We start from the raw sequence: 25,698 nt of genomic DNA on the forward strand, positions 1-25,698 counted from the left end.
TTAATTGGACTTCTTAATAGATGAATTATATACATTTCTTTGTGAAGGTTTATTGAAGGTAAAAAGTAATTTTCACACGGGAACATTGTCAAATGTGCTTAGTTCATACCGTGTCTTAATACAATTAAAATGCTTATTATGTAATCAGTAAGTGTATCAATAGGCTGACTCTCAGGAAGAAATCCAGGTTTTCAAGTCCTCTTATAAGTTCAGTCATCAGTCATTGAAGGTTTTTGTCGCGCACAGTGATACAACGCTAACTGGCGCCCTCTAGTGTCTGTACTTATTTAACTCCTGTGTTTTAATGAAGAAATTAAGTACAGGATGGCAAGGGGCCACTTGGTTGCAGCTCCTGAATAATCATAATTGATTCTGTCTTACTGGGCCTTCATACTTTAAATGTCAGCTGTAGTTAATCTCAGAAAAGCCAATTGACATTTGATTATTTCTGACATTTCATAGTCAGAAATAATCAATACTTTGACAGCCATTAGAGCCATAACACTTCATCTATACTTCATTCAAGGACAACTAATAGTTTTTTTCTCATGAGGTGCAGAGATACTGTACCTTTATCCTGGATTGAGATCCTGGAACCCGCAGGATCCCCTCTGAATCGACACCTTTCTTCTCCAGAAAGGACAGCAGCTATGAAGAAAAATCAAAAACAAACAGCAGCTGTGAATCTCCTGTTCACCTCTATTGGTTGGAATCAGCAACTGCCTCTACATACAGGGTGTGGTCAACACACTGCATGCACACAGAACCCTGGGCTTTCTAAAATTTTTTGGTTCAGTTGTTTGCAAGCAGAAGCAAACCGCTTCCAGTATGATTTATTTATATTGCAACTATATGAAAAGCTGAGTTATGCATGAATAGTAGACAGACTCGTACCGTTTGCAGGAAGATAGGAATAGAGGTGTTTGCTCTCAGTTTCTGATCGTGTTCCAGCAGTGTGGCAAGTGGTACACCTATTAGTGTGCTCTCTGTAACAGATTGAAACATCAACCATAAGTGTCATACATAAACCTTTGTCCGAAAAAAACCCCAACAAACAAAAAAAAATATAAGAAAAGAGTGGGCTGGGTTATCTCTAATCTGTTATTAATCATATTACAAGCAATATTATCATCAACACTTTTCATATTAGGTAACTATCCGTACCTTACTAAAGGACAAGCAAATGAATTTCTGATTGTAAATGGAATGCTTTTATTTATAAAAACACCCACAATGTCTATGTGCCTTTCCACTCTTTCTTCAGACTCTCAATGCTGTGGTGATTCCTATCACTTATGTACTTTTTTCTACTAAATTTTTTTCCTTCCACTCAACTTTCTTTTAAATGTGCTTGAACACAGCACTCTGTTATCAAGCAGTTTCTTTAGCTAAGACCTCTATTGACTTATTCTCCTTTTTGAGGATGTCAATGACTGTCTGCTGGACAATTGTCATTAGAGTTACCAATGACTGTAGGCCCAAACATGTCCATAACATAACATAACATAACATAACATTTATGTAATAGAATACAAATATCCTTTATTGTCCCACAGTGGGGAAATTCAGTGTGCCAGCAGCAAAGTGTCAGGGAAAACAGAAAAAGTAAAATATAAGATAAGAATACGATACTGTAGAGTAAGGGCAAATTTACAAAATAGGGAAAAAAATATATAGTTATATAAAATGGGATACTCAGTTTCAAAGAAATGTGCAACTCAGTAGGATCTTTTTTTTTTAGATTGTCTGTTTCTATTCAAAAAGTATATATTAAAAACTTTACTCATTAATTTCATCGGTACCAAAAGCTAAACATTTACATATTTTATTTAAAAAAAAGAAAGGATAATGGCCCTCTATAGTGGGTCAGTCTCCATGTCTGTCATGTCTTATGAAGGTTTAATGCAGCAGAGAGCTTTCACACCTGCAATTTTCCTCCTTCCCGTTTTGTGTCTTTTAACCTCCAGCTCTAGGAGGTCGCAGAGCGCCGTCATGTCGATGAGAGCCAACTGCCGAACCTTCTTCATGTCAGCGTGGGAGAGATCTTGAATACGAGTCACTCCGAGGCGGCACTTTGGGCAGATCACCCGCTGCGGACATTAAAGTAGACGCAGTGCAGACAAATTAAGATTGAGACAGAAAACACAAAACAATCTGGAAATATTTATATATACTGTAGATGGAAAATGACACAAGGAGAGAATAATCTATTTATCCTAAACACAATCAAAGCCTTTATTCAGAGGAAATCTGGTTAGCCTGAAATAGAAAAACATAAATCTGCCGGATTGTGTTACGCAACAACTCTCCCTTTGTTTTCCGCTAATTCCTCATATTCTTAACCTCATTATCTAACCCGTAGCAGACGATGGTTTGAAAATGACTTGTAATAATATTTGTCAGCTTTACTGAAGAATTTAAATCCATTATGACTCAAAAACACTTAGCAAAGCTGGCACTGTAGCCCAGAGTGAATTCTGTAAAAATAACATTCCAGTAAATTTAAAAGGATTTAGTGAGTTCAAGTTTAGCTAAACAGACAGACGTGTGACTACGAGTTTATTTTTGGTGTATTTGAAGTACACACACTAAAACAAGGACATAAATATTAAGCTATTGGTTATTGACTGCGACTGAGTTATAATAATGACTGGGTTTAAATTTTGAAATGTTAATACTTTAACACTAGGTTTTGCATTAGAGGAAGGTACTAAATATATTTAGCACTTGAGCACAAATTTAGCAGCTCTCCTGACATTAACTTGCTATGACATATGACATTAGGTATATTTACATATTAAAGTGTGCAGATATTCCTACAACGTTTAATCTTCCTTTAAAAGTCACATTCTATGTTATATTTTAGTTTTCCAATGACCGATGATGAATTGCCATCATGGTCTTTTAACCAAGTCATTAAATTGGCTGTTGGTGCTAAAAAGTACAGTAGTACATAATAGTACCATATGCCAAATAACATTTTTAAACACTTTTAACCAGTGATCTCAGCTTGGCTAAAATTCATTAGATACATGTGAGGATTTGTGCTTTACATTTATATAGTTTTACTTCAAAAACTTTATCGAAGCAGGTAAACCTTCCAGACAGAAATGACATTTAAAAAACTCAGATTTCCTTATACAAAAAAAAAAAGAAGGGACAATCAAAAGAAAACAAGCTCACAGGTAGGGTGCCGTCTTCTTTCCTGTGTGGGACGTTGTTCAGTGGAAATTTGGCTTGTTTCATGAAGATCACGGCTTGTTCGCAGTAAGCAATGTCAGTGATGAGGAACTCCTCTTTAGGGGCGCCCCGCTGGCGCTCTGGTGTCACCGCTAAACACACAAACATGTTGCTCTATTATCTTACAGAAGGAATGTCTGCTGCAGAGATGTTTTAAAGGAGGGGAAAAAAAACTGCACACGAGATGTACAAGGAAGGGAAAAAAAAAATCAACATCTCGCACAAAAACAACAAAGTGTACATGAGAAGGAGGAAATGTAACCTGAACTCTGGTTTAGACATTCCTATTTAAGAAATGCCAACCTCTATTTCCATAAAAAAAAAAAAAAAAAATTAAAGTAGTTTTTTGTTCATCACAGTAGCACAAAACAGGAAGTTCCTATCAGAGAGCCTCAGATTCACGGCTAACCTGAACTGAATCATTTTAAGAGAGCTGCATTTATGTACAAGCTTTTGAATGGTTTGTGTATCTTACTTTTTCATCCAGCTGATTATAAAATGTAGTCCTTACCTGAAAAAGGCATTTTGGCAACTGATGCCATACTATTCTGGGGAAGCTCTTTGCTGTTCTGAGACTCTGGCAGCATGGTCTGGAGGGACATAAGTTTAACTGTTAATAAAGAAAATCCTTCATCAACAGTGAGTAGCAGTTATAAATATCAGATCTTTACTTCTGGGAAGTGAATGCACACAGGAATACAGAGTGTTTCCTTTGATAAACCACTGATAATGATCGGAGGAACCTTGTTCCTGTCCCCTCTGTCAAAGAGAGCGCCCCGAGGACAAAGAGTGGCCTTTACATGTGAATTGCTCTCATCGTTGTAGGTCAGATTTGGTGTATGGAACAAAACACTGGAGTGAAAAGTCTCTCATTGACGCTTCACAGCCAATCCAAACCCAAATGCAATGTATTTCTGAAGCGTGTTTAAAAATCAGCAAGTTTGCCACAAGTGCTGTACAAAAATAAGATAAATAATGGATCAAACCAAGAAATAAAAAACAGATTAAATCACTCAAAATTGAACAGAGACATGAAAAATAGCATATCAACTCACAGTTGGGCAAATCTTGTTGAACATAGGGTTTTAAAAAAGACTTAAAAAGAGGAAGCAACGACCCCCATCTAACATTTAAAGGCAATGTAATCCAATGGTTAGGAGACCTAACTGAAAAAGCACAATCTCCTCTAAGTTTCCACCTAGTTTTTGGGCTGCAGTAAATCACTGTGAGACCTAAAAGCAAGAGGATCGCGTTTATAGGCGAGGGTCTATAACTAGGCCAACGAGAGTTAAGAATAGTGTGGTCCACAGTACGAAATGCTTCTTTACAATCCAACAGTACAACAATCACAGAGCTTCTGGAATAATTAGAATAAAAACCCCTTAACAATGCTGCTTCAGTGTAATGTTAATATTTAAAACTCGACAATAACAAAACGTGAATATTGGTGAAAAACAATTTTCTCCAATATTCTTTTGAAAGGAATGGGAGTTTTGAGATTGGTCTTAAGTTTGAGCAACCTGAAGGGTCAAGGCCAGCTTTTTCTAATCAAAGGATTTCCAACTGCATGTTTAAACAAACATGCAGAACCACACAGGAAGCAATACTGCTATTTATAATAGCAAGGACTGAGGTTCCAACGAAAGGAAAAACATCTTTAAAGAGACATGCAGAGATGACCAGAGCACGAGAATCTGAAGGCTTTATTTCACTAACCACCTCAGAAACAGACTCAAAGTGATATAAATGAAACAGACGAGCAGGGAATAAAATAGGAGGCTCATGTGTAGAACGTGTTATTGCTGACCTGGTGGACTTAACCTTGCTAACAAACAAAGGAAATTATTAAAAATGTCAGCAGAGACCTTCAGGGTAGTAGCCCTGAGCATTTGATAGTCTTACAAACACTGGGATTATGACAATTTCCCCAGGATTTTTGTTTTGTTGTGCCACTGCGTCTGACGGAAACAGGTTTTCTTCACCATAAATCTGAATGCTTTAATTGCAGATTTTTTTACAGTAATGATGAAAATACACACTTTAGGAATCAGTGTGTGTATGTTTTCATATAGAGCACAATAACAGGTTGGGAAGCCTTTCCAACTGGTCCCTTGATCTTGTCGGCATCGTTACCTGAGCGATGGGGGAGCTGAAGATGTCCCGAACGTCTCGGGGTGACTGCTTGTTCTTTTTGCGGCGGGATAACGTGTAGGAATCCAGGCGACGCTGAACAGCTTCCGCCTGCGTCCGGGTCAGGGTGGAGAGCAGCACGGCCTTGTCTACATCCTCGCTGTCCTCGCTGATAAGGGTGGATAAGCCAGCGTCGGCCAGCCACTGCTCCTCCTGTTCTCCCTCTGAGACCCGAAGACAAAGCAGTTACGGAGATGTAAATACAAGCCGAGGAAGGTACACGTGAGGACAATGAGGAAATGTTTGAGTATGCAGAACCTTGAATTAAATAAAAAAATCCAGTGGTTTCAAAGAATCATTGTTATTCAGGCAACAATTTAGAACAAAATCTACACGGTATAACTGGTTTTTGGGATTTAAAACCCCCAAGCAACTGATATTTCAACTGCTGTTTAATAATAAAACATGTTGGTATCAATCGTTCTACAGCAGAAAGGACTGGAGCTCACTGAGCAGTTTTCAGCTTTTTTGTGCAAACTTCAAGAAGACACAATGGTGGCTTTCTGCTTCTGCAAGTTTGATGCCCTTCAGCTGTGAAGCACCTAATTCAGTCATTGTTTGTTGGAAGCTCTGCAGAGTGCCTTATATTTTGTAGAACATAATTAAACTTACAAAATTTTTTTTGTTATTTTGACAGAGACTTAAGCAAAAATATAGAAATAACTCCGGCTTGAATAAGAAGCAGTTTTTAAATAAACATGTTACTGTGCAGAATATTATTCCTGTTTGTCATTCTGCTATTTATAGAGTAACAACAATAAAACAAGCTGACATTAGCTGGTTAATAAGCTGACATTACTGTTTGGTAGACAGCATCCAGTCGACAGCTTAACAGCCTCATCGCCAACTACAGTTTTAAAGCGACTGTTGGCGCTTCCTTTGTTTCTAAACCAACATGTCTATTTTCATCGACTACAGCCAAACAGCCAAATTTGTCTTCTAAGTGCTTTGTCAAGCTGACTGGCAGTGTGCAGCAACAGGGCTCTGGTCACTGCAGCACCTCGTTTTTAAAAGCACCCGAAGCCACTGGAACAGCCTGAAAATGTTAGTTCCTTCAAAACCGCAACATTTTAAATGAGCCCACATGCTCGTTCAGGATGAGGGATTGCCAAAAAGTTCATGACGCAATCAGCTCCGCTACCGCAGATAACTCAACCAATTAGCATTACAAACCTCATTTAAATGAGTTGATTGAACTGGAAGTAACCTAACCGAATTTAAATATAGGTACATGATTAGATTTCATTGTACTGGCCTGATTAAACATTTCTGGAAAATAACTAGATATGTTTGTTTTGTAAAGTGCATTAAATGACAGTTGTTAGCGGGGGCTATACAAGTAATCTGAAATAAACTGTAGTGTAGTAATTTTAATTTTCCCCCAGATCACTGTGCCAATAATTCATGTAACAATGCAACATTAGACTGTCTTCTTTAAAAGTAGTAATATGTGGATAGGAACTTGTCTTGGATCTTCAATACAGTCCACACCGAGTATTTTAACCTCAATATTTTTTTTTTTTTTATTTATTTATTTATTCGAACATGATACAAATATAAAAATAAAATAGTGCACAGTAACAAGAAGTGCATAAGAAAGAAGAATATGGAAACCTATGGAAGGTTTTGTATTCATGCAGTAAGGTAATTCAGTAGTGATCAATCAAAACAGTCTTTGTTTCACATCAGCAACATTCAAAGAAACTCAAAAGCAAAAAAAAAATTGGTCTGATCATTGAAATTAATCAAAATATCATTCATGATTGGCTGTTTGGCTTTTTGCTCAAACGCTCCTTCCTCTCGGTGCGTTCGGTAGCGTTTGTCAGCGTGAGGAAGCGAGCATCCTGATACCGTGTGTTGCCATGGCAAATCTATAATTTCACGGATGCTCGCGGAGGAAATCTCAGAAGCACAAATTCATTGCAACACTGAAATTAACAGCCCTGCTTTTCTGCTCTTGCTCTCCACCCTTAAATCAGACTGCAGCAGAGTCAAAGTGAATACCTTCTGACTGTCTGGAGTCTCTCCTGGTGGGGTCGAGATCTGCCTCGCCACACCCCTGTCGGATGGTCTCAACCTCGCTCCAGAACGACTCCAGGCACAGTTTATCCGGCTGCTCCTGGTCCTGGGAGGGTGGCGAGTGTGAGCTGTGAGCGTCCTCAGAGGCTGCCTGGTCCTGCGGGCTGGCCCAGGGCTCCACGCTCATCTCGGTGGGGCTGGAATCTCTGGTGCAGACATACACACACGTAAGGAAGTCGCACGCATGCATGCAAACAAATGAGCAGAGACACAAAGGCACATAAAAAAAAAAAAAAAGACGGGAGGAATGATGAGGACAAAAGTGGAGAAGAAAAGATGGATTAGCCAGGAGAGGCCAGGAAGATGGAGAGACAAAAGGTAGGAGCAGAGAGAGACGGCGAGAGCGGACAAAAAGGGGGGGGTCTCTATTGTTCTTGCAAAATGTGGCATGGAGGAAAACTACCAAGAAGATCCACTAGATGTCCCTGTAGCAACGTGACATCTGCCGTAAGGTCACACCCTTCCATCTACTTACACATTTCTCCCAATAGAAACCTCAAATAATGTAATCTGAAACCTGCAATTAAGATTTGCAGAGAAATAAGTCATGCATTCCCCCCCAATTTGCTTAGTTTCCTGCTTGAACAACAGTACTGCTAAAGCAAGCATATTTTCTTTTCAAAAGCACACCGTCCCCTGCTAACAATGGGACATACTCCCACAATAAAGCATTCAAATGTGACCTCCTGATCACAGACACAGGAAGTGGTCTGCTCATTTGAGCCACATTCATTGATTCAGCAAATCTCAAGCGACAGACCAAACCACAGCTCTAAGTGGATTTCTTGGACCTACACAATTGCAGCTGGTATGAGAAGCATACTTTCCATTGTGTTTTGAGAGGTTCCTTGTACAAGCCTACATCAACTGCAAGTCATCCAAAGCAAGACACAAGATGCACTAAAGTTGGCTAAACCAGTTTTATCCTGGCAGAGACGGAGAGGGGGGGGGGGGGGGGGGGAGGTGCTTTGAAACAAGTTTCAACAGAAATTACATTTCGATAAAACATTTCTTACATAACAAAAAGGAAGAGACAAAAATAAAATAAATAAAAATCTCTATCACTCAGACTGGTAGGCCTGCTTTAAAAAATGTCCTTCGTTAGCATCTGGTAAAACAAAATTCTAGTAAAAAAATGTTTTATTTTGTTTTTAAACAAAGCTTAAAAAGAAAACCAGTCAAATCTAATGGTTGGTTTATTTGTAAAGCACATTTCAGCAACAAGGCAGTTCAAAGTGCTTTACATCATGGAAACATGGTGTAAAGTACAAAACAGCAAACCTTTTATGCAGGTTGTATCCCATTGGTCAGTTTAACCTTTTCTTTAAATCTAAAATATGATCCACATATCAAGCTGACTGAGGGTAACTTAACCAAAAACTGCAACACGTTTTGAAGCTTAACAAACACCACTGAGGTGCAGAGGATACTCAGCCCTGATTAACTTTCAGCGGTTAGGTTAGAGAGGTCCTCTTGCTCACAATAAGACTTTCAGACATTGCTTAATCCTGCCGCAGCCATTGCATTACAGAGGTTTAATTTTTGAGAACCTGCTAATTACTAGAGAAAAATCAGCAACAAACAGAATTATGCAAGAAAATGTTGTCATTTAAGCTATCTGAACCAAAAAAAACATATATTGTTATAACTGTGATAATGTCACACAGTTCAATCTGAATCGGATCCATTTAATGAAAAATAAACTATACATACAAGAGAATACAAATAACTAATGTTTTTCGTTTTTAAAAACATCTCTTAAAGTCGACGTAAACAATGAGTGCACATGTAACTCCCTTACTGACCCAGTTAGTCATATTTCAAGAACTGTTCTGGGTCTAATGAGTCTGAACAACAGAGGGTAGCATCAAAATAAATGAATTCAAAGAAACCTATATAAGTATATATCTGTCAGTTTTTAATTAAATCTATTCCACTTTAATTTTCTACATTATTGCTGTTCCAGCTGACAGTAATAAAAGCTTTTTTTTTTTTTTTACCATTTTATAAGACGTTTATAATTGTCCGAAAAATTCCACAAACGGCAACAAACGGAAAATACAGGTTTAGCAGGATCAGAAATAGCAGCCGCATTATTTACTTCTGAGCATTTGGCATGCTTTAAAAGGTTAACTGCATTGGCTGCGTAAGTAAACCACAATTACATCCGAATTTAAGTGGCTCAGTTGAATTTTTTTCATAACCTTCATATTTCTTATGGACTTTTTTAACCACAGCATGTAAAAGGAATTCAAAAACGTATTTTTGTCAACAGCACATACAATTAAAATAAATCATAAAACGTTATTGTAATATCAGAATAAGACTAATGTATAGAATTCATACATGAAAATCATTAAAAGTAACAAAACAATGTTTAAACACCTGGAATATGAAGGTTATCTTAGAGCTCTTTAAAGCCATGTTACATAAGTTAAACTTTTTATCTGCTAGATTTGAAGTGTTGAGGTATTCATGTAAAAAAAAAAAAAAAAAAGATGATACGAAACTGTTAGGGAAACCCACTAACAGGCTTTGGGTAAATCCGATTAAATTATGAACAATGCAGCCCGTCTTCTCATCTCATTTTGCATTTTTCGTTTTTGATTCTTGATACACATTTCCAGCTCTCATCTACGCTGCTTCACTTTTGCAACAGAGACTTAGAACCTTACCGAACATTTATAAATTAAGTCTAGCATGCTCCAGAAGCAACTCGCGTTAGAACGCCTACCTGGTGCTTTTCCTGCTCAGTGTCGTCTTCGCATACTTTTTCCCCCACGCAGGGTTATGGTGCGGCCGGAGCCTGAAACGATGTAGTCCGGTGACGGGTAACTGCATTTTGGGCTCAATTCTGCTCAGCACCACCACCTCCCCTCTGCCTCCCATGTCCGCACAGCCGTCGCAATCCGGGAATTAAAATCTCTGAACAAAATCAAGCTTTATCCAGCGTTGTTGGTCCGGGCACCATGTGACAGCGAACTAAACCTGTCAGTGGTTTGGGCTCCTTTGAGCCATGAGAGGAAGTGATTCAAGCTGGAATGCAAAAGGGCGAGTGACGATCCTCTTACTATCAAAACATTCACACCTGTCCCCTCCCCCCCCGCCGACATGCTGAGTCTGACAGCCGCAGTTCCCTCTCTGGTTCAAACTGGAATCTAACCTGCCACCCTTTAAACCTTGCCACTGAAGCACAACAAAGACAAGCCTTGTTTCAGTCTGAGGACCATGAACTCTCTTAACACGAGGATGACAGCTGACAAACTTAATGTTCAACCATTAGTGCTTTAAAGAAGGGTTTAAGGCTTTCGGTGCGACAGCTCCTCATGAGCTCATTCATCAAGGAAACAATACTTTATATCTGACGTATTTATCAAAGATCACAAGGTTAGAGGAGTTATTCAACCCCATCAACACTTTTATAGCTTTCCTGGAGGACGATGATGATTACACATTTCCCAAATAACCACATGCCTATGGGGTATGAGAACAATTTGATGATGGGATGATTCAAACCATACCTTATCTGCAGAAAGGTACAGTATGTACTCCAAAATCTATGATCTCATAGCAAATATCTTCTTTAAACCTCATACCTGAACCTGAATTGACACTGGAAAAAATTACTCAAAGGTTGCAGTGTCCAGGTCATATATGTGTATGAGGCAGATGGAGGTACATTTGCAGCAGGCAATAGTTTCTCAAGTTGCACAAGTGCAACAGGTCTGTCAGGATTGCCTGTGAGAAGACCGTTGTTCCCTGTAACCTCACCAAACCACTAACTTTTCCCTGGTTTGTTTTTTTCCATTCTTTCATAAACCACTCATCCAAGTCTTCGCATCCCCAGGAGAAGTAGAGAAACTAAGCACAGTACCGCTCTAGGGGAAAACAGAAAACCTGGCGGAAATATTAATTCATGAGTTTCAAAATTATATTTTGTTTTTTATATTATATTTATATTTTGTCAAAGATTCATCTAAAATTTGCTTCTACAAAGTTTCAGAATGACAATTCATTCCACAGTTTTGTTTTTAGTTTCAAAGTCACTAATCTTATTGGCTTACAAAAGCATTTTCTGTTTTTATTTGTTATTGCTTGTTGTTGCTTGTAATGTGAGGAATAAGTATGTGAATAAATGCATCAGCAATATTTCAACTACTAAATCTATTTTATTGGGGTTTGATGTTTAAGACCAAAACAAAGTACGGGAGTCATTGTGAGCGGGAAGGAAAATTATTACATGGTTTTCAAAACCTTTCCAAATAAAAACCTGAAAACTTAGCATTTTAATTTTACTCCCGTTTACGTTGATACATGATGTGATGCATACAAAGTGTTTCAAATTGTCGGAAAACTCGATCATTCCTTGTATTTTATCCCTAAATAAAATCCAGCCCTACCAGATGACTTCAGAAATCCCTTAAAAAGCAAAGATAGTCCTGTGGATAATCTAATCTCAGGATAAACACAACTGTCCTCTTAAGGTCTCAGAGTTTTAAGAACATTAAAGAACAAATAGCCCCACGAAGACTAAAAAACACACCAGACAGATGAAGAGTAAAGTTGTGTAGAGATTTTAAGCAAGGTTATGCTATAAAACAATAACCCGGGCTTTGACCATCTCACTGTTCAAATTATAAGAGACACAGACAAGGTGGGAGAATTTGTCAGCAGCAGAACTAGTATTGATGAACTAGGTTCTGATAGGAAAGGGTCAAAAAGAAAACAAAAAGTCAGGTTTAAAGATGCCATGAAACCATATGTGGCACACAAAAACAACAACAAAGCATGTGGAATAGGGTGCTCTGGTCAACAGAGACCAAAATGGAGCAACAATGTGTGGCCGAAAATTAACACTGCACATCACCTTAAACTCACTATGTGGTGGCAGCAGCATACTGCAAAGTCCTCCATGTGCAAGATTCTACACGAATTTTGCATGCCCATGCGTCCCTCATCCAAACAGTTTCTATACCAGCCGTCTTCAGTAGAAGCTTTGCTGCATATGTCAATGAGGTCTAACATCTTGCTGTCTCTCTACCATGCAGTGCTGTGGCAGGCAGCTGTTGTTTTGCTAATCCTAACTATAATTTCCAACTGCTGCCGCAAAGTTGAGACAAATGTTAATTCAAAGTGATGTCAAGAACACATCAAATCCGATTTGGTGGTTCCCACTGGAGTCGGATAAAAAAAAAAAAAAAAGAAAGATCAGATTCGAATTAGCTTGAGGACCACTTAAGGATGTGCCTCAAATATGATTTGAAAAGATCAGATTTGGGTCAGATCGGAGCGTTCCAAGTCTTACTAAGATGTGTGACCTGGTCACTTTACCCACAGAAAAATAAAGAAATAAATATGATTTGGGCCACATTTGCATTTGAAGTGGGAGCAGGGCCTTACATTTTATAATTGCAGAGAGAGGTGTTTCTAAAAAGGTATTGACTCAAGGGAACAAACTTTGTATAAAAACAGAAAAAAAAAATGTAATTTCAGAATTATGCAGCATTTTGTTTTAGTTTGTAACAGACAGACAGTCCTAATAAAATACAATAGGGTTTGTGCGTGTAACATGACATAAAAAGGCTGCAGAGATGTGAATAATACAAGGCAGTGTACAGAAATATAGTCTGAAGCCTTCATACAATAACCTTATCTGTCCTTTCACTCTGTGCAGACAGACACCGATTTGCATATAAATATAATGTAAAAAGGATTCGAAACTTATCTGTAAGAGCTGTAATAAATAAAAGGGATTATTTATATATATATATATATATATATATATATATATATATATATATATATATATATATATATATATATATATATATATATATATATATATATATATATATATATACACACACACATACATACATACACACAAATAAAAACATACACACACAACAAAGAGCATTTTCCATGCCAACTTTAAAGAAAGGACTACTGAAAATGTCAGGGTGTTTGGGATTGTTTCTAGTTGAATGGACCTTGCAATAACACAAAGAATCAACAGGAAGCCATGTACTCAGAGAAGAATGGACACACATGAAGCAGTCTATCTTCATACTTGGAACTGTGAGAAGCAACAGAAGGTGACCACAACAATCAGCTAGTTTCAGGAGCTGCAGTAAACAACTTGATAAAGTAGACTAGGATTTGTGGATGAATTCCAAACAATGTCTCTTAATTTTCAGCAAATGTAACAAGAATACAAAAACAAGATTAACAAAGGGTTTTTTTCCCCCTCAAGCCTTGACAGCACATGAAAAACTGATTAGTTATGTGGAACCAAAGACAAAGAGGGAGTTAACTTGTATGGATCAGAAACGTGGCAGAATTTTGAAGCTTACATTAAAATTTGACAACCAAAATACACTTGCCAAACATTAATAAGAGGAACAATCAAACCAAAGTACTATCCAAGTAATCATTAATCAATAGTTTGCCAATAAACCGCAAGAGAACCTGCACAAAAATCCCGATCCTACCTGGCTTTGGACCGCCAGAGGGTTTTCCCGGCCAGCAGCAGCAGAGCCGCCGGGCCACTTTTCCCCCATGGCATCCTGCAGTTGTCCCCCCAGATTGCTGAGAACTGTAGGAAACAGCAGCTGCCTGCCCCTGGCAAGCTGTTTCCTTGTAATCTCTTCTATGTGCAAACACATTAGAACAAGGGCAGTCTGCTTGTGCTGGCAGGCACGTCACTACATCGCATCCTGGAGCAGGAAAGGAGGTCTACAAGGGGTGCTGGAGAAAGGAGAGATGCTGAGTGGCTGACTGGATGATGGGCTTGGACAAACAGAGGGAAATTATGTTTCAATGACTGATATGGACAGGAGCGGAGAACGGGAACTAAGATGGAAGACAAAGTAACAGTTGCAGCCCTTTCACGGCCCCTTTCTAGGTTACCCGACTACCAGATTTACTGAAAGAAAAGAGCCAGTTACCAGTATCAGGATAAATTGAGGTTCCAAAAAAACACCAATATTTTCTATCATACAGTTACTATGGTAATGAGATGCCAAAGAAAGTGCTGAAGTAACTGGATCTTCCTCCGGCTGAAGGAAACATAAAAGCCCTTTTTCCACCGCCTTGGTCTGTCCGCGCACCACTCTGCTCCGCCTGCTTGCGAGCATTTCAGCAACAGCTTTAACCAGGGAGTGGAGTTTTGACATGAACACACTGCTTTTGAGAGATTGGCCAAGGGGGAGAAGGTTTCCTCTATGTAAGTCCAGGAAAAACTAAAGAGACATTAATATTAAGGACCGCTTTGAATGGAATAGGTCAAACCAATATAATTTTACTATTTACAATCCATGTATCAGGACCAAAAAAATAAAAGGGACACCTCAGCACTTTATACAGCCGCAGATTTACCAAGGGTCTCATTTTAAAGTTTAAACACATTGAAAGCTGTTCAGTTTTGGCTCAAAAGATTCTTCATCCACCGTGTGCAGGAGAGTCAACGCTGCGGTCTGCCTTTCCCAGGGGAGAAGAGCAGCGAGTGGGGGATGCTCGCTTCAGACTGACCAAAGATCACTTAGCATGAAATCTTGATTTCACTACCGCCAAACCTGACCCTGAACTTTACCAGTGTATACCTCACCCTAACCTAAATTACACCTTAATCCTAATCCTAACCCCCTAGCGCCCCCCAAGTGAGGACAAAAAACAAAAAAAAAAAAGTCCTCACTTTACTAGCAACATGTGCAAAAACAATGTCATTAGCTACAAGTACACACACACACACACTTATTTTAATATCAGTTCAGGCTGCTGTGTGATCCAGATATTTATCCCGGTGGATTATTTTATCCTATTTTAAAATATTCAAGACAATCATGCATATACAGTTACACAAACATTTGTATTTTTTATGTTTTTATTTATGATTTTTATTTTTTATTCTTCACTGTTTCTTACAGATTTCATTAAAGTGTTATCGTGCTAAACAAGACGTGGGCTAATGTCACCCCAAAGAGGCGTTTCCCTCTTCCAGTGTCGGGTGAAACACAAACCGCTCAGAGTAAAACCGAGCTGGGCGGGGCCGAGCTAGGCGGGCCAAACCGAGTAGGGTCAGTGGAAATGAGACTTAAGTCGCTGCATAAACACCCTCTGTCACTTTTTGATGTGCAATGCCTGTCAGCCGGCTGAAAAAAGGCTCCTACAGTTTTGTCTTTCTTGCTTACAAGAACTTTGGTAGTTTGTAAAAATTCCCAGATTTCCTGAAAAATATGACTTTTTTTTGGTACAGAAACAAAAAGGGTGCCACGCATCCCTCTCATTAAAAGGCACCGTTGTTTTAAAACTACCGTCAGCAAGCTACCAGCAGCATGTTAGTTAAACAGTTAATCACATGCTCTCTCACTGAGCCAATAAACAAGCTGGCTCATTTCAGCTCGTTATACTTGTGTTAAAGAGCAGAATGACAAAATTATATTCTGCAGATTAAGCACATTTACATTAAAAGTACAAGTGTAGTGAGCTTTTATGTTACATTTTTCTTAAACGCCTTATGTTAAAACAATCATAAATTACATAACTGAATGTACATCAATTTATGCTGCTGCCGTGCCAATTTTGATTTTCTGTTGTATATAAACACTATTAGATAATGGCATACTTGTTTAATTTAATTTCTAAGGGTTATACTTTGAGAATCTTCCAATGCCTACTCCTACAAGAGCAGTAGCATGTTAACTGATATATTTATTCATTTTCCTAAATACAAACGCAATAATCTGGGATTTCTATATGTCACACCTAGTCTTTAACGTTTACAGGTTTCTTTGGAACCACAAAGCCCTTTCAAACATTTAGTGATAGAGGACTGCATAGATGCCCTTTGGTCAGCACTGTTGCTTTAAGGCAAAAAAGATTAATGGTTCAGTTCTCAGGTGGGGCCTTTCTGTGAGTTTGAATGTTCTCCTGGGACATTTCCTCTGGGTACTTCCTCTGGTTATTATTCACTCTGAAATTCTCTTAGTGAAGAAAAGTATGTGTGTGCATTTCTGTTTGTCTGAGTTGGCCCTGGAATGGAGTAGCAACCTGTTCAGGGTGTACTTGCCTCTCACTCATCACACCTACAACATAGAACAGGATTTCATGAGTCCAGAACTTTGCCATAAAATTGTTCCCCTGAAAACAGAAAGTTTTACTAAATTCAGGTCATTGTTTATGACAAGCTAACCACTTCCTGGATGTAAGCTGATGCATAAAATATTGCAGCATTTCTGATTTTAAATGTCAATATCATGCATGGGCCGGTATGAGGTTCTCACTGCATACACTTGACCAATAATTTCATCATGGTAGGAATAGTGTTACGCCGATGGCATTTTTTGGCCCCGATACCGATACCCGATACCTGGCTGTGCAGTATTGGCCGATACCGATACCATACCGATACCATCTGTTTGAAATTGATGTGTGTGTGTATATATGAAGAACTGCATACTACTTGGATGTAAAATAATTGCCATCATGGCTTTGTCAAACTGCTACCTTTGTAAAGCAGGAAAAAGACTAATACAAAGTGAATCCAGTAGAACTAGTGAGTGTTGGGAGAGAGAAGGCTGTGTTCAAGTGACATGCAAACATCAAAATGGTATCGGCGCCCCGGCCGATACTGGTATCGGTATTGGTGCAACACTAGTAGGAACACAAACATTTTTTTAAGAAAATATGTACCATGATGTCACTTAACCTCGCCTGCAAGATGAATTTTCGCAGCATCTGTGCGTTCACAAACACGAGAATCCATATTGTCCCGCTCCGGCTTCAACCTTTTGTGTCCAAACCAAAAACGGTTCGGGCCAATCACGTTGCAGTATTGAGGTTTAAGGTGGGACATACCGGTGCGACAAATGTAAGAGCTGGCGAGCCCACAGCTGAACCAACACAAACATGGCAGCGCAGGAGGATGCACGCGTAGCTGCTGCTATCACATCTGTTTAGCTACAATCCACGATTTCTTCTTCGATAGTAGAACGCAAGAAGAGCCTTTACTAGCTTACCTTCTAGTGGTTTCTCATGGCGCCTGCTGCGTACGTTTTAATTTGATACCATGATTGGCTAAAACCTTTGGTAGGTGGGCACTAGTTGTCGCTTCGCCCAATCAGCTCAAAGTTCTGCTGAAATTCTCTTTTCACCAAACAGATTCAAATGGGAGCAGTCCCGGATTGATATACAATTATACTTGCTGGTCCTAAAGCAATATAAGTGGTATAGTACTCTTAGTTTAGTCGCTTCCTTGCACTTATTGTGCAGAGTATTTTACTTTTTTCTGCCACTCAGCTGTTCTTAGAGAAACACTAAGTATATGAGCTGTCTCTACCAAGCAGTGCTGCACAGACGTTTTATATCCTTTATTAGCTGGGTAATCAGCCAGAGTGCCTGTTTAGGTAGCTAGCCTGCAGTCAGCTGCTATCAAGAAATGCTGTTCAAAGCTTGTCCTTTGTAACTTTAAAACAGCATCACTTTAATGCCAATGGTAAGGGATGAAATATGTAAGTCATGTTACTCTTTGCCCCATAGAGATCATTGGTCCCTCTGATCTCTCATTAAAAAAGACTCTAAACCCTAGGGTCGATATTTACGTGGCCATGCCTGTGTAAGCTAAAAGACATCTAGTAGAACTGATTAACCTTTGTTCGTCATCCTGGCACTTTCCCAGTGACCAGATCAACACAGATTATACTGAACACGAGGATGCGTTTTGGAAGGCTGCCATTCTCACCAGCTCCTTCACCCTAAACTAATTTACTACTTACTATATCTAAGGCCCAATCCTAATTAATCCCTTTGACCACTTGGTTTAAACCCCCCATTTTATTTGCAGTATATTGTTTTTCAGTGGTATTGTTCAGTAAAACTTCAGTAGTAAAACTTCTAATTTTGTACCTCTATTTTAATGTAAACCAATCAGTTCTGTACCACACCATTATGTGATAACAATAGGATCCATGAAACATATTTTCTCCCCTTCCTCAAAAATGCCAAAACATTGCTTTTGCCTTTTTTTTTTGGATTTTCTCTGTCATTTCTGGCCTGGCAGACCCCTCCTGCCCTTATCGGACAATCCTTCTTAGCTCACAATGACGTTCGGAGAGAAAGGAGGGTGTAGAGTGTGGCGGGACACCCTCACGTGAGCCTGCAGATGGCATGTGACAGCTCACTCAGTCTCGTGGCCCTGCTCATCCACCTCCTGGCAAGCAGGGCCTTTGTGGGACTTAGAGGAAAGTAGAGTAGAACAAGTAGCAACAGAGACCAGAGAGAAGACACCATATGATATTGACGATAACTATATGGAAGTTCAAGAACTAGAAGGATGTGACCGTAGGAGAAGACGTAATGATTTTTTAAAAAATTTGTTTTTTGTATTCACTCTGTTTTTCCTTGTTTGAATTTGTCTGATGATTTGAAACATCTGAGTGTGACCAAAAAAAAGCAAAAAGCAAATAATTCATGAGGCAATCAGGCAAATACTTTTTAAAATAATTTTCACTATCAGTTTTATGCTTTTCATTTATCGAGATTTTGGCTAATAACTGCATTTTAGCCTTAACAAGCGTCAAACTAGAACAGCAATGCATCTCAGGAAGAGGAACAGCTGAACACCTCCAGATGGTCTTAGCAAGTGAATGTTGACGGTGGAAACGATGACCGGGTGTCACTTTTTATGCAGACTGCTGGGTTCAGTACATGCTCACTCACAGACATAAAAACCCACTGAAACAGATAAAGTGTGAAACGAAATTGTTAAATGAATTTAGCTGATGCAGCAAAGCTTTTTGTCAACAGGCGAAGCGAACAGGAAACATTCCAAAATATTCCAAAAAAAAAAAAAAATTGTTGTGAATTCTCGAGTCGAGAACAGAAGCACGAGACGCTTGATGGGATGCGCAAAACAATTCCAACGCATACATACCCAAAAGTAACACTCAGCTGCTGGAATTTGCAGGATCACGCCCACAATGATGTGCGTGTGTCCTTGGATCCTTTTTTATGAGAGAAATGTTTTGCACGTGGTTCACTCATCCGGGTGATGTAGTTGAACTTGTTCTGGAAGCCCAGAGGGGAATTGTAATGAAGAGACGCTTGGTTCATGTCAATAAATTGACAGCGTTGTGTTTAAAGTCTTTGAAATTGAGACAGATCAAACATCATGTCCTCAGCTACAGGTGGCTTTTCTTACCTGCCGATAGAGTTAGTCAGGCCTTGTTAGTTTAAGACTATAACTCCCTTTGGTTTGATGGAATGTCAAATGACTATGACACTTGATTGGGAATTTATTTAGTTTTTAATGTTAAGGTTAAGTCCTATCCTATTATTCCAATATTTGAATCAAAAGCGGGTGAAAATGTTCTCCTGAAACCCTACACCTGCATGGACATATTAGCCAAGACAAAAGACTGGAATCGGATCTGCTGTGTTACCGCAGGTTCATAGAAATCGGGACAAAAATAACTTCCTCAAACCAGATAGATCTCTTTCACAAACACCGACAGTCCTCTGTCAACACCCTTTAAATGGCTTTAAACCTGAAGGGGCAATAGATCATACTCTGAACTGTTGTCATTGTCTGTTTCTATTCCAGATGCCCTATTCATGTTTAAATTTTAAACCTAAACTTTTTCACGATTGTTTCCCAAATTGAAACTGTTTAACGTCTTCATTTCAGAAAGTTTGAGTCCAAATGCAACTCACTCACCAAGTTTCGCAATGAATGTTGGCAGATTTTCATAGCGACTTACTTAGTCGCAGTAGTTTTTTTCTGTTTTGCAAAATGAAACACATTTTATTATTATTAATTTCCTTGCCTGGGAAAAATCTATGAGTAACTTGCCTTTTGTAAATTGACAGCAGAAAAAGATACACCAGAAACTAGGGCTGGGTGATATGAACCAAAAATAATATCTGGATATTTTCAGGCTGAATGCCGATATACAGTATTTACAGTATGATTTTCTTTTCATAAAGTTATAAAAAGGCATCTCTGAATCAAAACTTTATCCCAAATGTATCACAGGAAACATTTTTTAATAAAAACCTGTAGATAAATATGAGAAACAGCTGGAAAAAAACTACTAGAATACATAAAAGTATAACTATAACACAATACAGACCATCTTGATATAAATGATATAGTCTCATCATGTTTAAAAAAAATCTCAATATTTTTAAACTCTCAGTGTATTGCCCAGCCCCTGTATCAACGTAAATCCAGCATAAAATAAAGATTTGTCAACAACAACAACAATTACAATCATAATGAATACATAGCCCTGAAATTTGTACACACCTTTACGAATGAAAAACTGCATTTCCAACAGTAAAGACTCTATACAAGGAATCCCTCAAAGAGTATTTTTCAAGGCACTTCTTTCCAAACAGTTGACATTTCTGGAAATCCTTCAACTCCAGAACGAGTGCAATAAAGTATATATATCAGCAGTTGCCTTTACTTAATTATGTCCAAAATGTATTATTGTGAAGTTCAGTAGCTCCTGTCCAGTAAAATTCTGAATTCATTCTTAGGGCCACAGATTTTCATGTCATGTTTATAATTCAGACCTTTCTAAAATGCCTTTGTTTTAAAGAGTTTAATTCTAAATGCCATAGCCAACTTGCTTTATGGATGTGAAATTACTTGTAAAAGCAGAAACTTTTTTAGATTTCACAAAGTGAGAACAAAAGGATGGATATGCCTCTGTTATATGTTGGTCTTATATTTTATTTCAATAAAACACTCCAAGAGCTCAATCATTTACATTCTTTGACAGACGGGTGTGTGAATTTTGTTCTACATAGCAGGCACTGGCTTTCTGCAGGTTTTCCTATACAGAGAACAAATGCCTGTTTGGTTAAGTGGTGATTCTAAAACGGCCCGTAGGTTTTTAGCTGTGTGTGTTAATGGTTTGTCTTACGTGCTGACCCTGTGATGGACCGATGACCTGTCAAAGGTGCATCACATTGCTCACCTAATGACTGTAACCTGTAACCCTGAACAGCATAAAGAGGGTATACGATATATAGAAGCAGTGGGAGTTCTTGCCTGAATCGCACCCAGGACAAGCCGGTCCTTCTGTGCCCCAACAGCAATCCAAGTAGGCTCATTCCTTAGTTTTGAGCTTTTCCTGCTGCCTACTCGTACTGTTCTTTGATGCCTCGTACTACGTAATATGGAGCTTTTCTTTCAGTGGGTTCTGTTTAAGTAGCTTCCCTGTGTATGTATTCTGTTTAGTCTTCTCCCCTCAGCTACGGAGCGTTATTTTTGATTAGACACATCTGATCCAAGTCTCAGCAATCAACCAGTGCGGTCTTTAGGTCTGCACTTGCCAGTGTCTGCTGGGCAGAGGCTTCTGCTACCAAGCCTGCTCTCTGTTGCGTCCACAAATGTTTCAACGTTACTTTGAGGTTTGCTCTAAGCCTGCAAGTATGAAGCTGTCTTAATCCAGCTTGCATTTCAGCCCAAAGTCACTACATAACAAGTATTTTGGATTTAAAACTAGAGATTGTCCATTGCAGTCCAAATACCTTAAAAACTTGAGAAATTAATGCATGGCTGCAAAATTAGATAACAACTTTAGCCAGCTCTGGTCATAATTTCTTTCAGTGTCAACTCCTAATTGACAGGATGTGCATGAAGCAATGTAGACGTTGTTTGGGATGCAGCTGAGAGATGAGTTTTAAAGAAGTATCACGCACTCGGGTCGCCCCAAGGTTGCCTCCCTCATTATGCTCTGGGAGATGAGCCCATTTCAAAAAAGCCCCACTAACAGATGGATCTGTGAATCTGTCTCTCTTTTACAAACAGACTGCTCTATGCGTCACATCGAAACAAAAACAAGTGCACACGTAAATACCTTTCAATTATCACAGAAGCTGCAGCTGAGCTTTGTGGGACTTAAGCCACTAATGACAGCTGGGGAACCTTCTCCTCTCGTGCCATATGGAGTTAGGGTGGATTACAACCCCAGTGATTTGCAGTGACTTTTGTTTTTTGTTTTTTGTATCTTTGAAGCAAACAACCTCTGGCCTCTCTCTTCAGGGATACTAATGGTTTATCAAAATAGGTGGCTGTTTTATAATTTAATGGTTACCGTTTTTTGGGGTTAGAGGAGAATTGTGGATTAATAAATATTAACTAAAAGGTCAAATGAGTTTCAAAATGACTGTTAACAGCATTTTTGTCACAGTTAGTTGCAATTCATAGTTGCTAAAAAATCAAAATTGCATATTTATAGTATTATGGTTGTCATTATGCACTTGTTTTATATTATTAGTCACATTTGTGTATTTCAACTAGGCAAAGAAATAGGCAAAATGTTTCTGTCTGTGGCATTTTGTGGGGGAAATGTTTTGAAACCACCCCTTTAACTCACTGGGAATCATATTTCTGGGAATATTATGTGAACCCGTCTGTGCAACAGATATTGAGTGGACAAAACCAAGGAAATTTACCTGCTAAAAACCAAGAGCTCACATGTTCAATTTAAGAGCAGGATGTCATTATCTTTGCCCTGTAATTTCCTCTATACAACCCCCCACTGTTAAATGGATATCTAGGAATGGTCTCTTTATACAGGACCTTTTAAAATAAAATCACCAATTTTAAAAAAAAAAAAATCTACAATTGAGACATGCAAGGTAGCGATGGGGAAAATTACACAAGCATCATGTCTTCAGGTAATACCCACTAAGGACAGTGACATAATAATTCAGATCAAACATGCTTAGCTACTATGTTTAAAACTAAAACAAAACACTGGCAGCTTAAGAAAAACTAGGTTGAATTTATGGAGATTTACAAGTTTTATTGTTTTTACTTGCAAATAAAAAAAAAACATTTAAACTTCCCTTAATAGTTAGCTATACAGTTATACAATCTACTATCACAACAATCTCCGTGCTGCTGAGCCCACTCACTCCTGCAGGGAAGCACGCCCCTGGCAACAAATCGTTACACCCTAGCAACCACCAACGCTTAGTGAGCAGCACAGCGGTAAACCGCTAAAATTTGCCTAAAAACTAGATTATTTCGTCCATCTTGATATGCAAACCACCGGTAGAACAGGACGCAACTTTAAAATAATAATGCAACGGTTTCAATAAAGTATAACGAGTGCACACTGACAACTAAAGATATGGCAGCTTACTTACATGGGAAGACACCGTCCTCTCAGACGGTGAGTGAGGGTTGGACTGAGCGTGAAGTGAGACTTCTTCCATGAGGTTCATCAACGACGACGAGTCCCGCTGACAGTCCTGACAACAGCCAGATGGACGGCAGAGGAGATGAGAAAGCTCGCTACTCTCCGCCAACATCTCCTGATCCTGATCCTTCTCGCCTTTACGTGTGACGTCAGAACGTCGGGCTCCGGAGCACGATTCTCTTAATTTATTCTTTTTTTCTTTTTTTTTTTTTGGTATTCCTTCTTAGCACTGTAGTAAAGACAATAGTCAGGTAAACTATTGAATAATGTTGTGCAATTTTCCTTATGATTTTTTTTATTTAAAATAATCATGGACAGAGCGAGTTGCAAAAGTATTCATACCTCTTGGACCGTTTCACTTTTTTCCCTTTTTTTTTTTTTTACGTAATAGCAACAAGCGTGAATGTACTTTAACTGAATTTGTTGAAACCGAAACAGTGATATGAATGCATGTATTTATTTTTATTTTTTATTTTTTTATAATTTTGAACATTCAAAGAAAAATCTAACAAAAAAGAATAGGAAAAATAATAAGACTTGTAAATACATACAACAACAAGGATAAGAATAAGAATGTAAGACAATAATTCAATAGAGTTTTAGCTAAAAAAGGAGCAGGCAGAAGAAAACTTCTGGATTCCTGCCTCTTTCCTTTTTTTTTTTTTTTTTTTTTTTTACATTTTTTAAGGTCCATCCAGTCCTTTCACAACAATACAACATACAACTGTATACACACTAGATGATACAATTAAAGACAACTATTCTGGCTATACAACACAATTTCAGTTTATCAACTGGCCTGCTCACAATCAAATCCAGAAAGCATAACTTCACTCCTAGTGTCACCCTTCGTCTAAGTTATACAGTAGCCTATCTCCCAATACATTTTTCCTTGTATTGTTTTTTATTAAACTGATTTATGTTATTACTTTGTTTTAACCCACCATCCTACCTGTTCCACAAATCCTCGCCACTCTCTAGTATAGTGAAACTCTTAGTAGGTGTCTGAATACATTGGGTATTTAATTTATGCTTTTGTTAAGTTTTTTTAAAACTTTACCTAAATTGTAACCCATTTATCTGTATCTGTTTGAATATGTGTAATTTTAAGAACACATAATAATCGGCACAATATTTGTCATTCCAGCATCTTTATTCTGTGGCAAGCACAGTGGTTTTAAATGGCTGTTGTAGATGTTACCCCATGATTCCACACAGTAGCTGAAATATAGTTACACCAGTGACAAATACTCAATGAAAACAGACCCATGATCTCACATACATCTTGTCTTTCCCAGAACTGTCACCCTTTTTTTGCATGATTTTGTTTTCACTTGGCTTGTGGTTTCCATTACATTCCATGATCTAAGGTCACACCGAGAAATTTTACTGCATAAGCTCTTCAACTTTGTCCACAGTACACAGCAATCATGTGAGCAAAGGCATGACTGATGGTGTGAATCATGGTGGGGGGCAGCATCATGCTGTGGGGATGCTTTTCTAAGTCAAGGACAGGGAAGCTGGTCAGAGTTGATAGAGAGATGAGGGGCAGTGAAAGAGTAGGGAGTGCAAATACACGGCACTTTCTATAGGTTTTTATTTGTTAAAAAAAAAAGTAAACTTATATGATTTTCTTTTGACTGTAGAAATTTGCATCATTGTGTGTTCATAAAATCCTAATAAACAAAACATGGTTTTAATGTTACAAAACATGAACGCGTGAAGTAATTAAGCAGAAATTGCCTTTTGAATTTACAAATATCACATTTCTACACGTTTATTTAAAATCAGTTCTCTTACCAATCCCACTGTTTGGCTAATAAGGCATAGGAAACCTTTAAGACCTTTCAAATGTTACTAGTTAAATCCTTACCTTAGGACAAATATTTTTCTATGTGCATTTTATACAACGTTTCTTTAACTGAGTTTTAAGACACGACTCCGAGCAGACATGAGAAATTTAAATTTGCAG

The 25,698-nt window shown here is 38.4% G+C and overlaps 1 protein-coding gene across 4 annotated transcripts in view; it reads right to left on the reverse strand.

The window, feature by feature from the left end:
- LOC105936002 (rho GTPase-activating protein 40) overlaps window positions 1-23,853 on the reverse strand; it is a 31,346-nt gene extending 7,493 nt beyond the window's left edge. Inside the window, exons 1-8 of one of the 4 annotated variants that reach the window (XM_012876639.3) lie at window positions 23,674-23,853; window positions 7,435-7,655; window positions 5,374-5,594; window positions 3,752-3,830; window positions 3,184-3,332; window positions 1,925-2,090; window positions 895-986; window positions 571-648 (exon numbers count right to left, since the gene is read on the reverse strand). In XM_012876639.3, the coding sequence (XP_012732093.2) occupies window positions 571-648; window positions 895-986; window positions 1,925-2,090; window positions 3,184-3,332; window positions 3,752-3,830; window positions 5,374-5,594; window positions 7,435-7,636 (987 nt within the window). In that variant the 5' untranslated portion in view covers window positions 7,637-7,655; window positions 23,674-23,853. Of the gene's footprint in view, window positions 1-570; window positions 649-894; window positions 987-1,924; window positions 2,091-3,183; window positions 3,333-3,751; window positions 3,831-5,373; window positions 5,595-7,434; window positions 7,656-10,243; window positions 10,520-14,000; window positions 14,100-21,565; window positions 21,690-23,673 lie in introns of those variants that run through there. The other 3 variants (XM_012876638.3, XM_021323617.2, XM_012876637.3) reach the window with 3 other exon arrangements.
- Window positions 23,854-25,698: the final 1,845 nt, after the last annotated feature.

The sequence above is a fragment of the Fundulus heteroclitus genome, chromosome 20 (assembly GCF_011125445.2).
Source record: "Fundulus heteroclitus isolate FHET01 chromosome 20, MU-UCD_Fhet_4.1, whole genome shotgun sequence".
NCBI lineage: Eukaryota > Metazoa > Chordata > Actinopteri > Cyprinodontiformes > Fundulidae > Fundulus > Fundulus heteroclitus.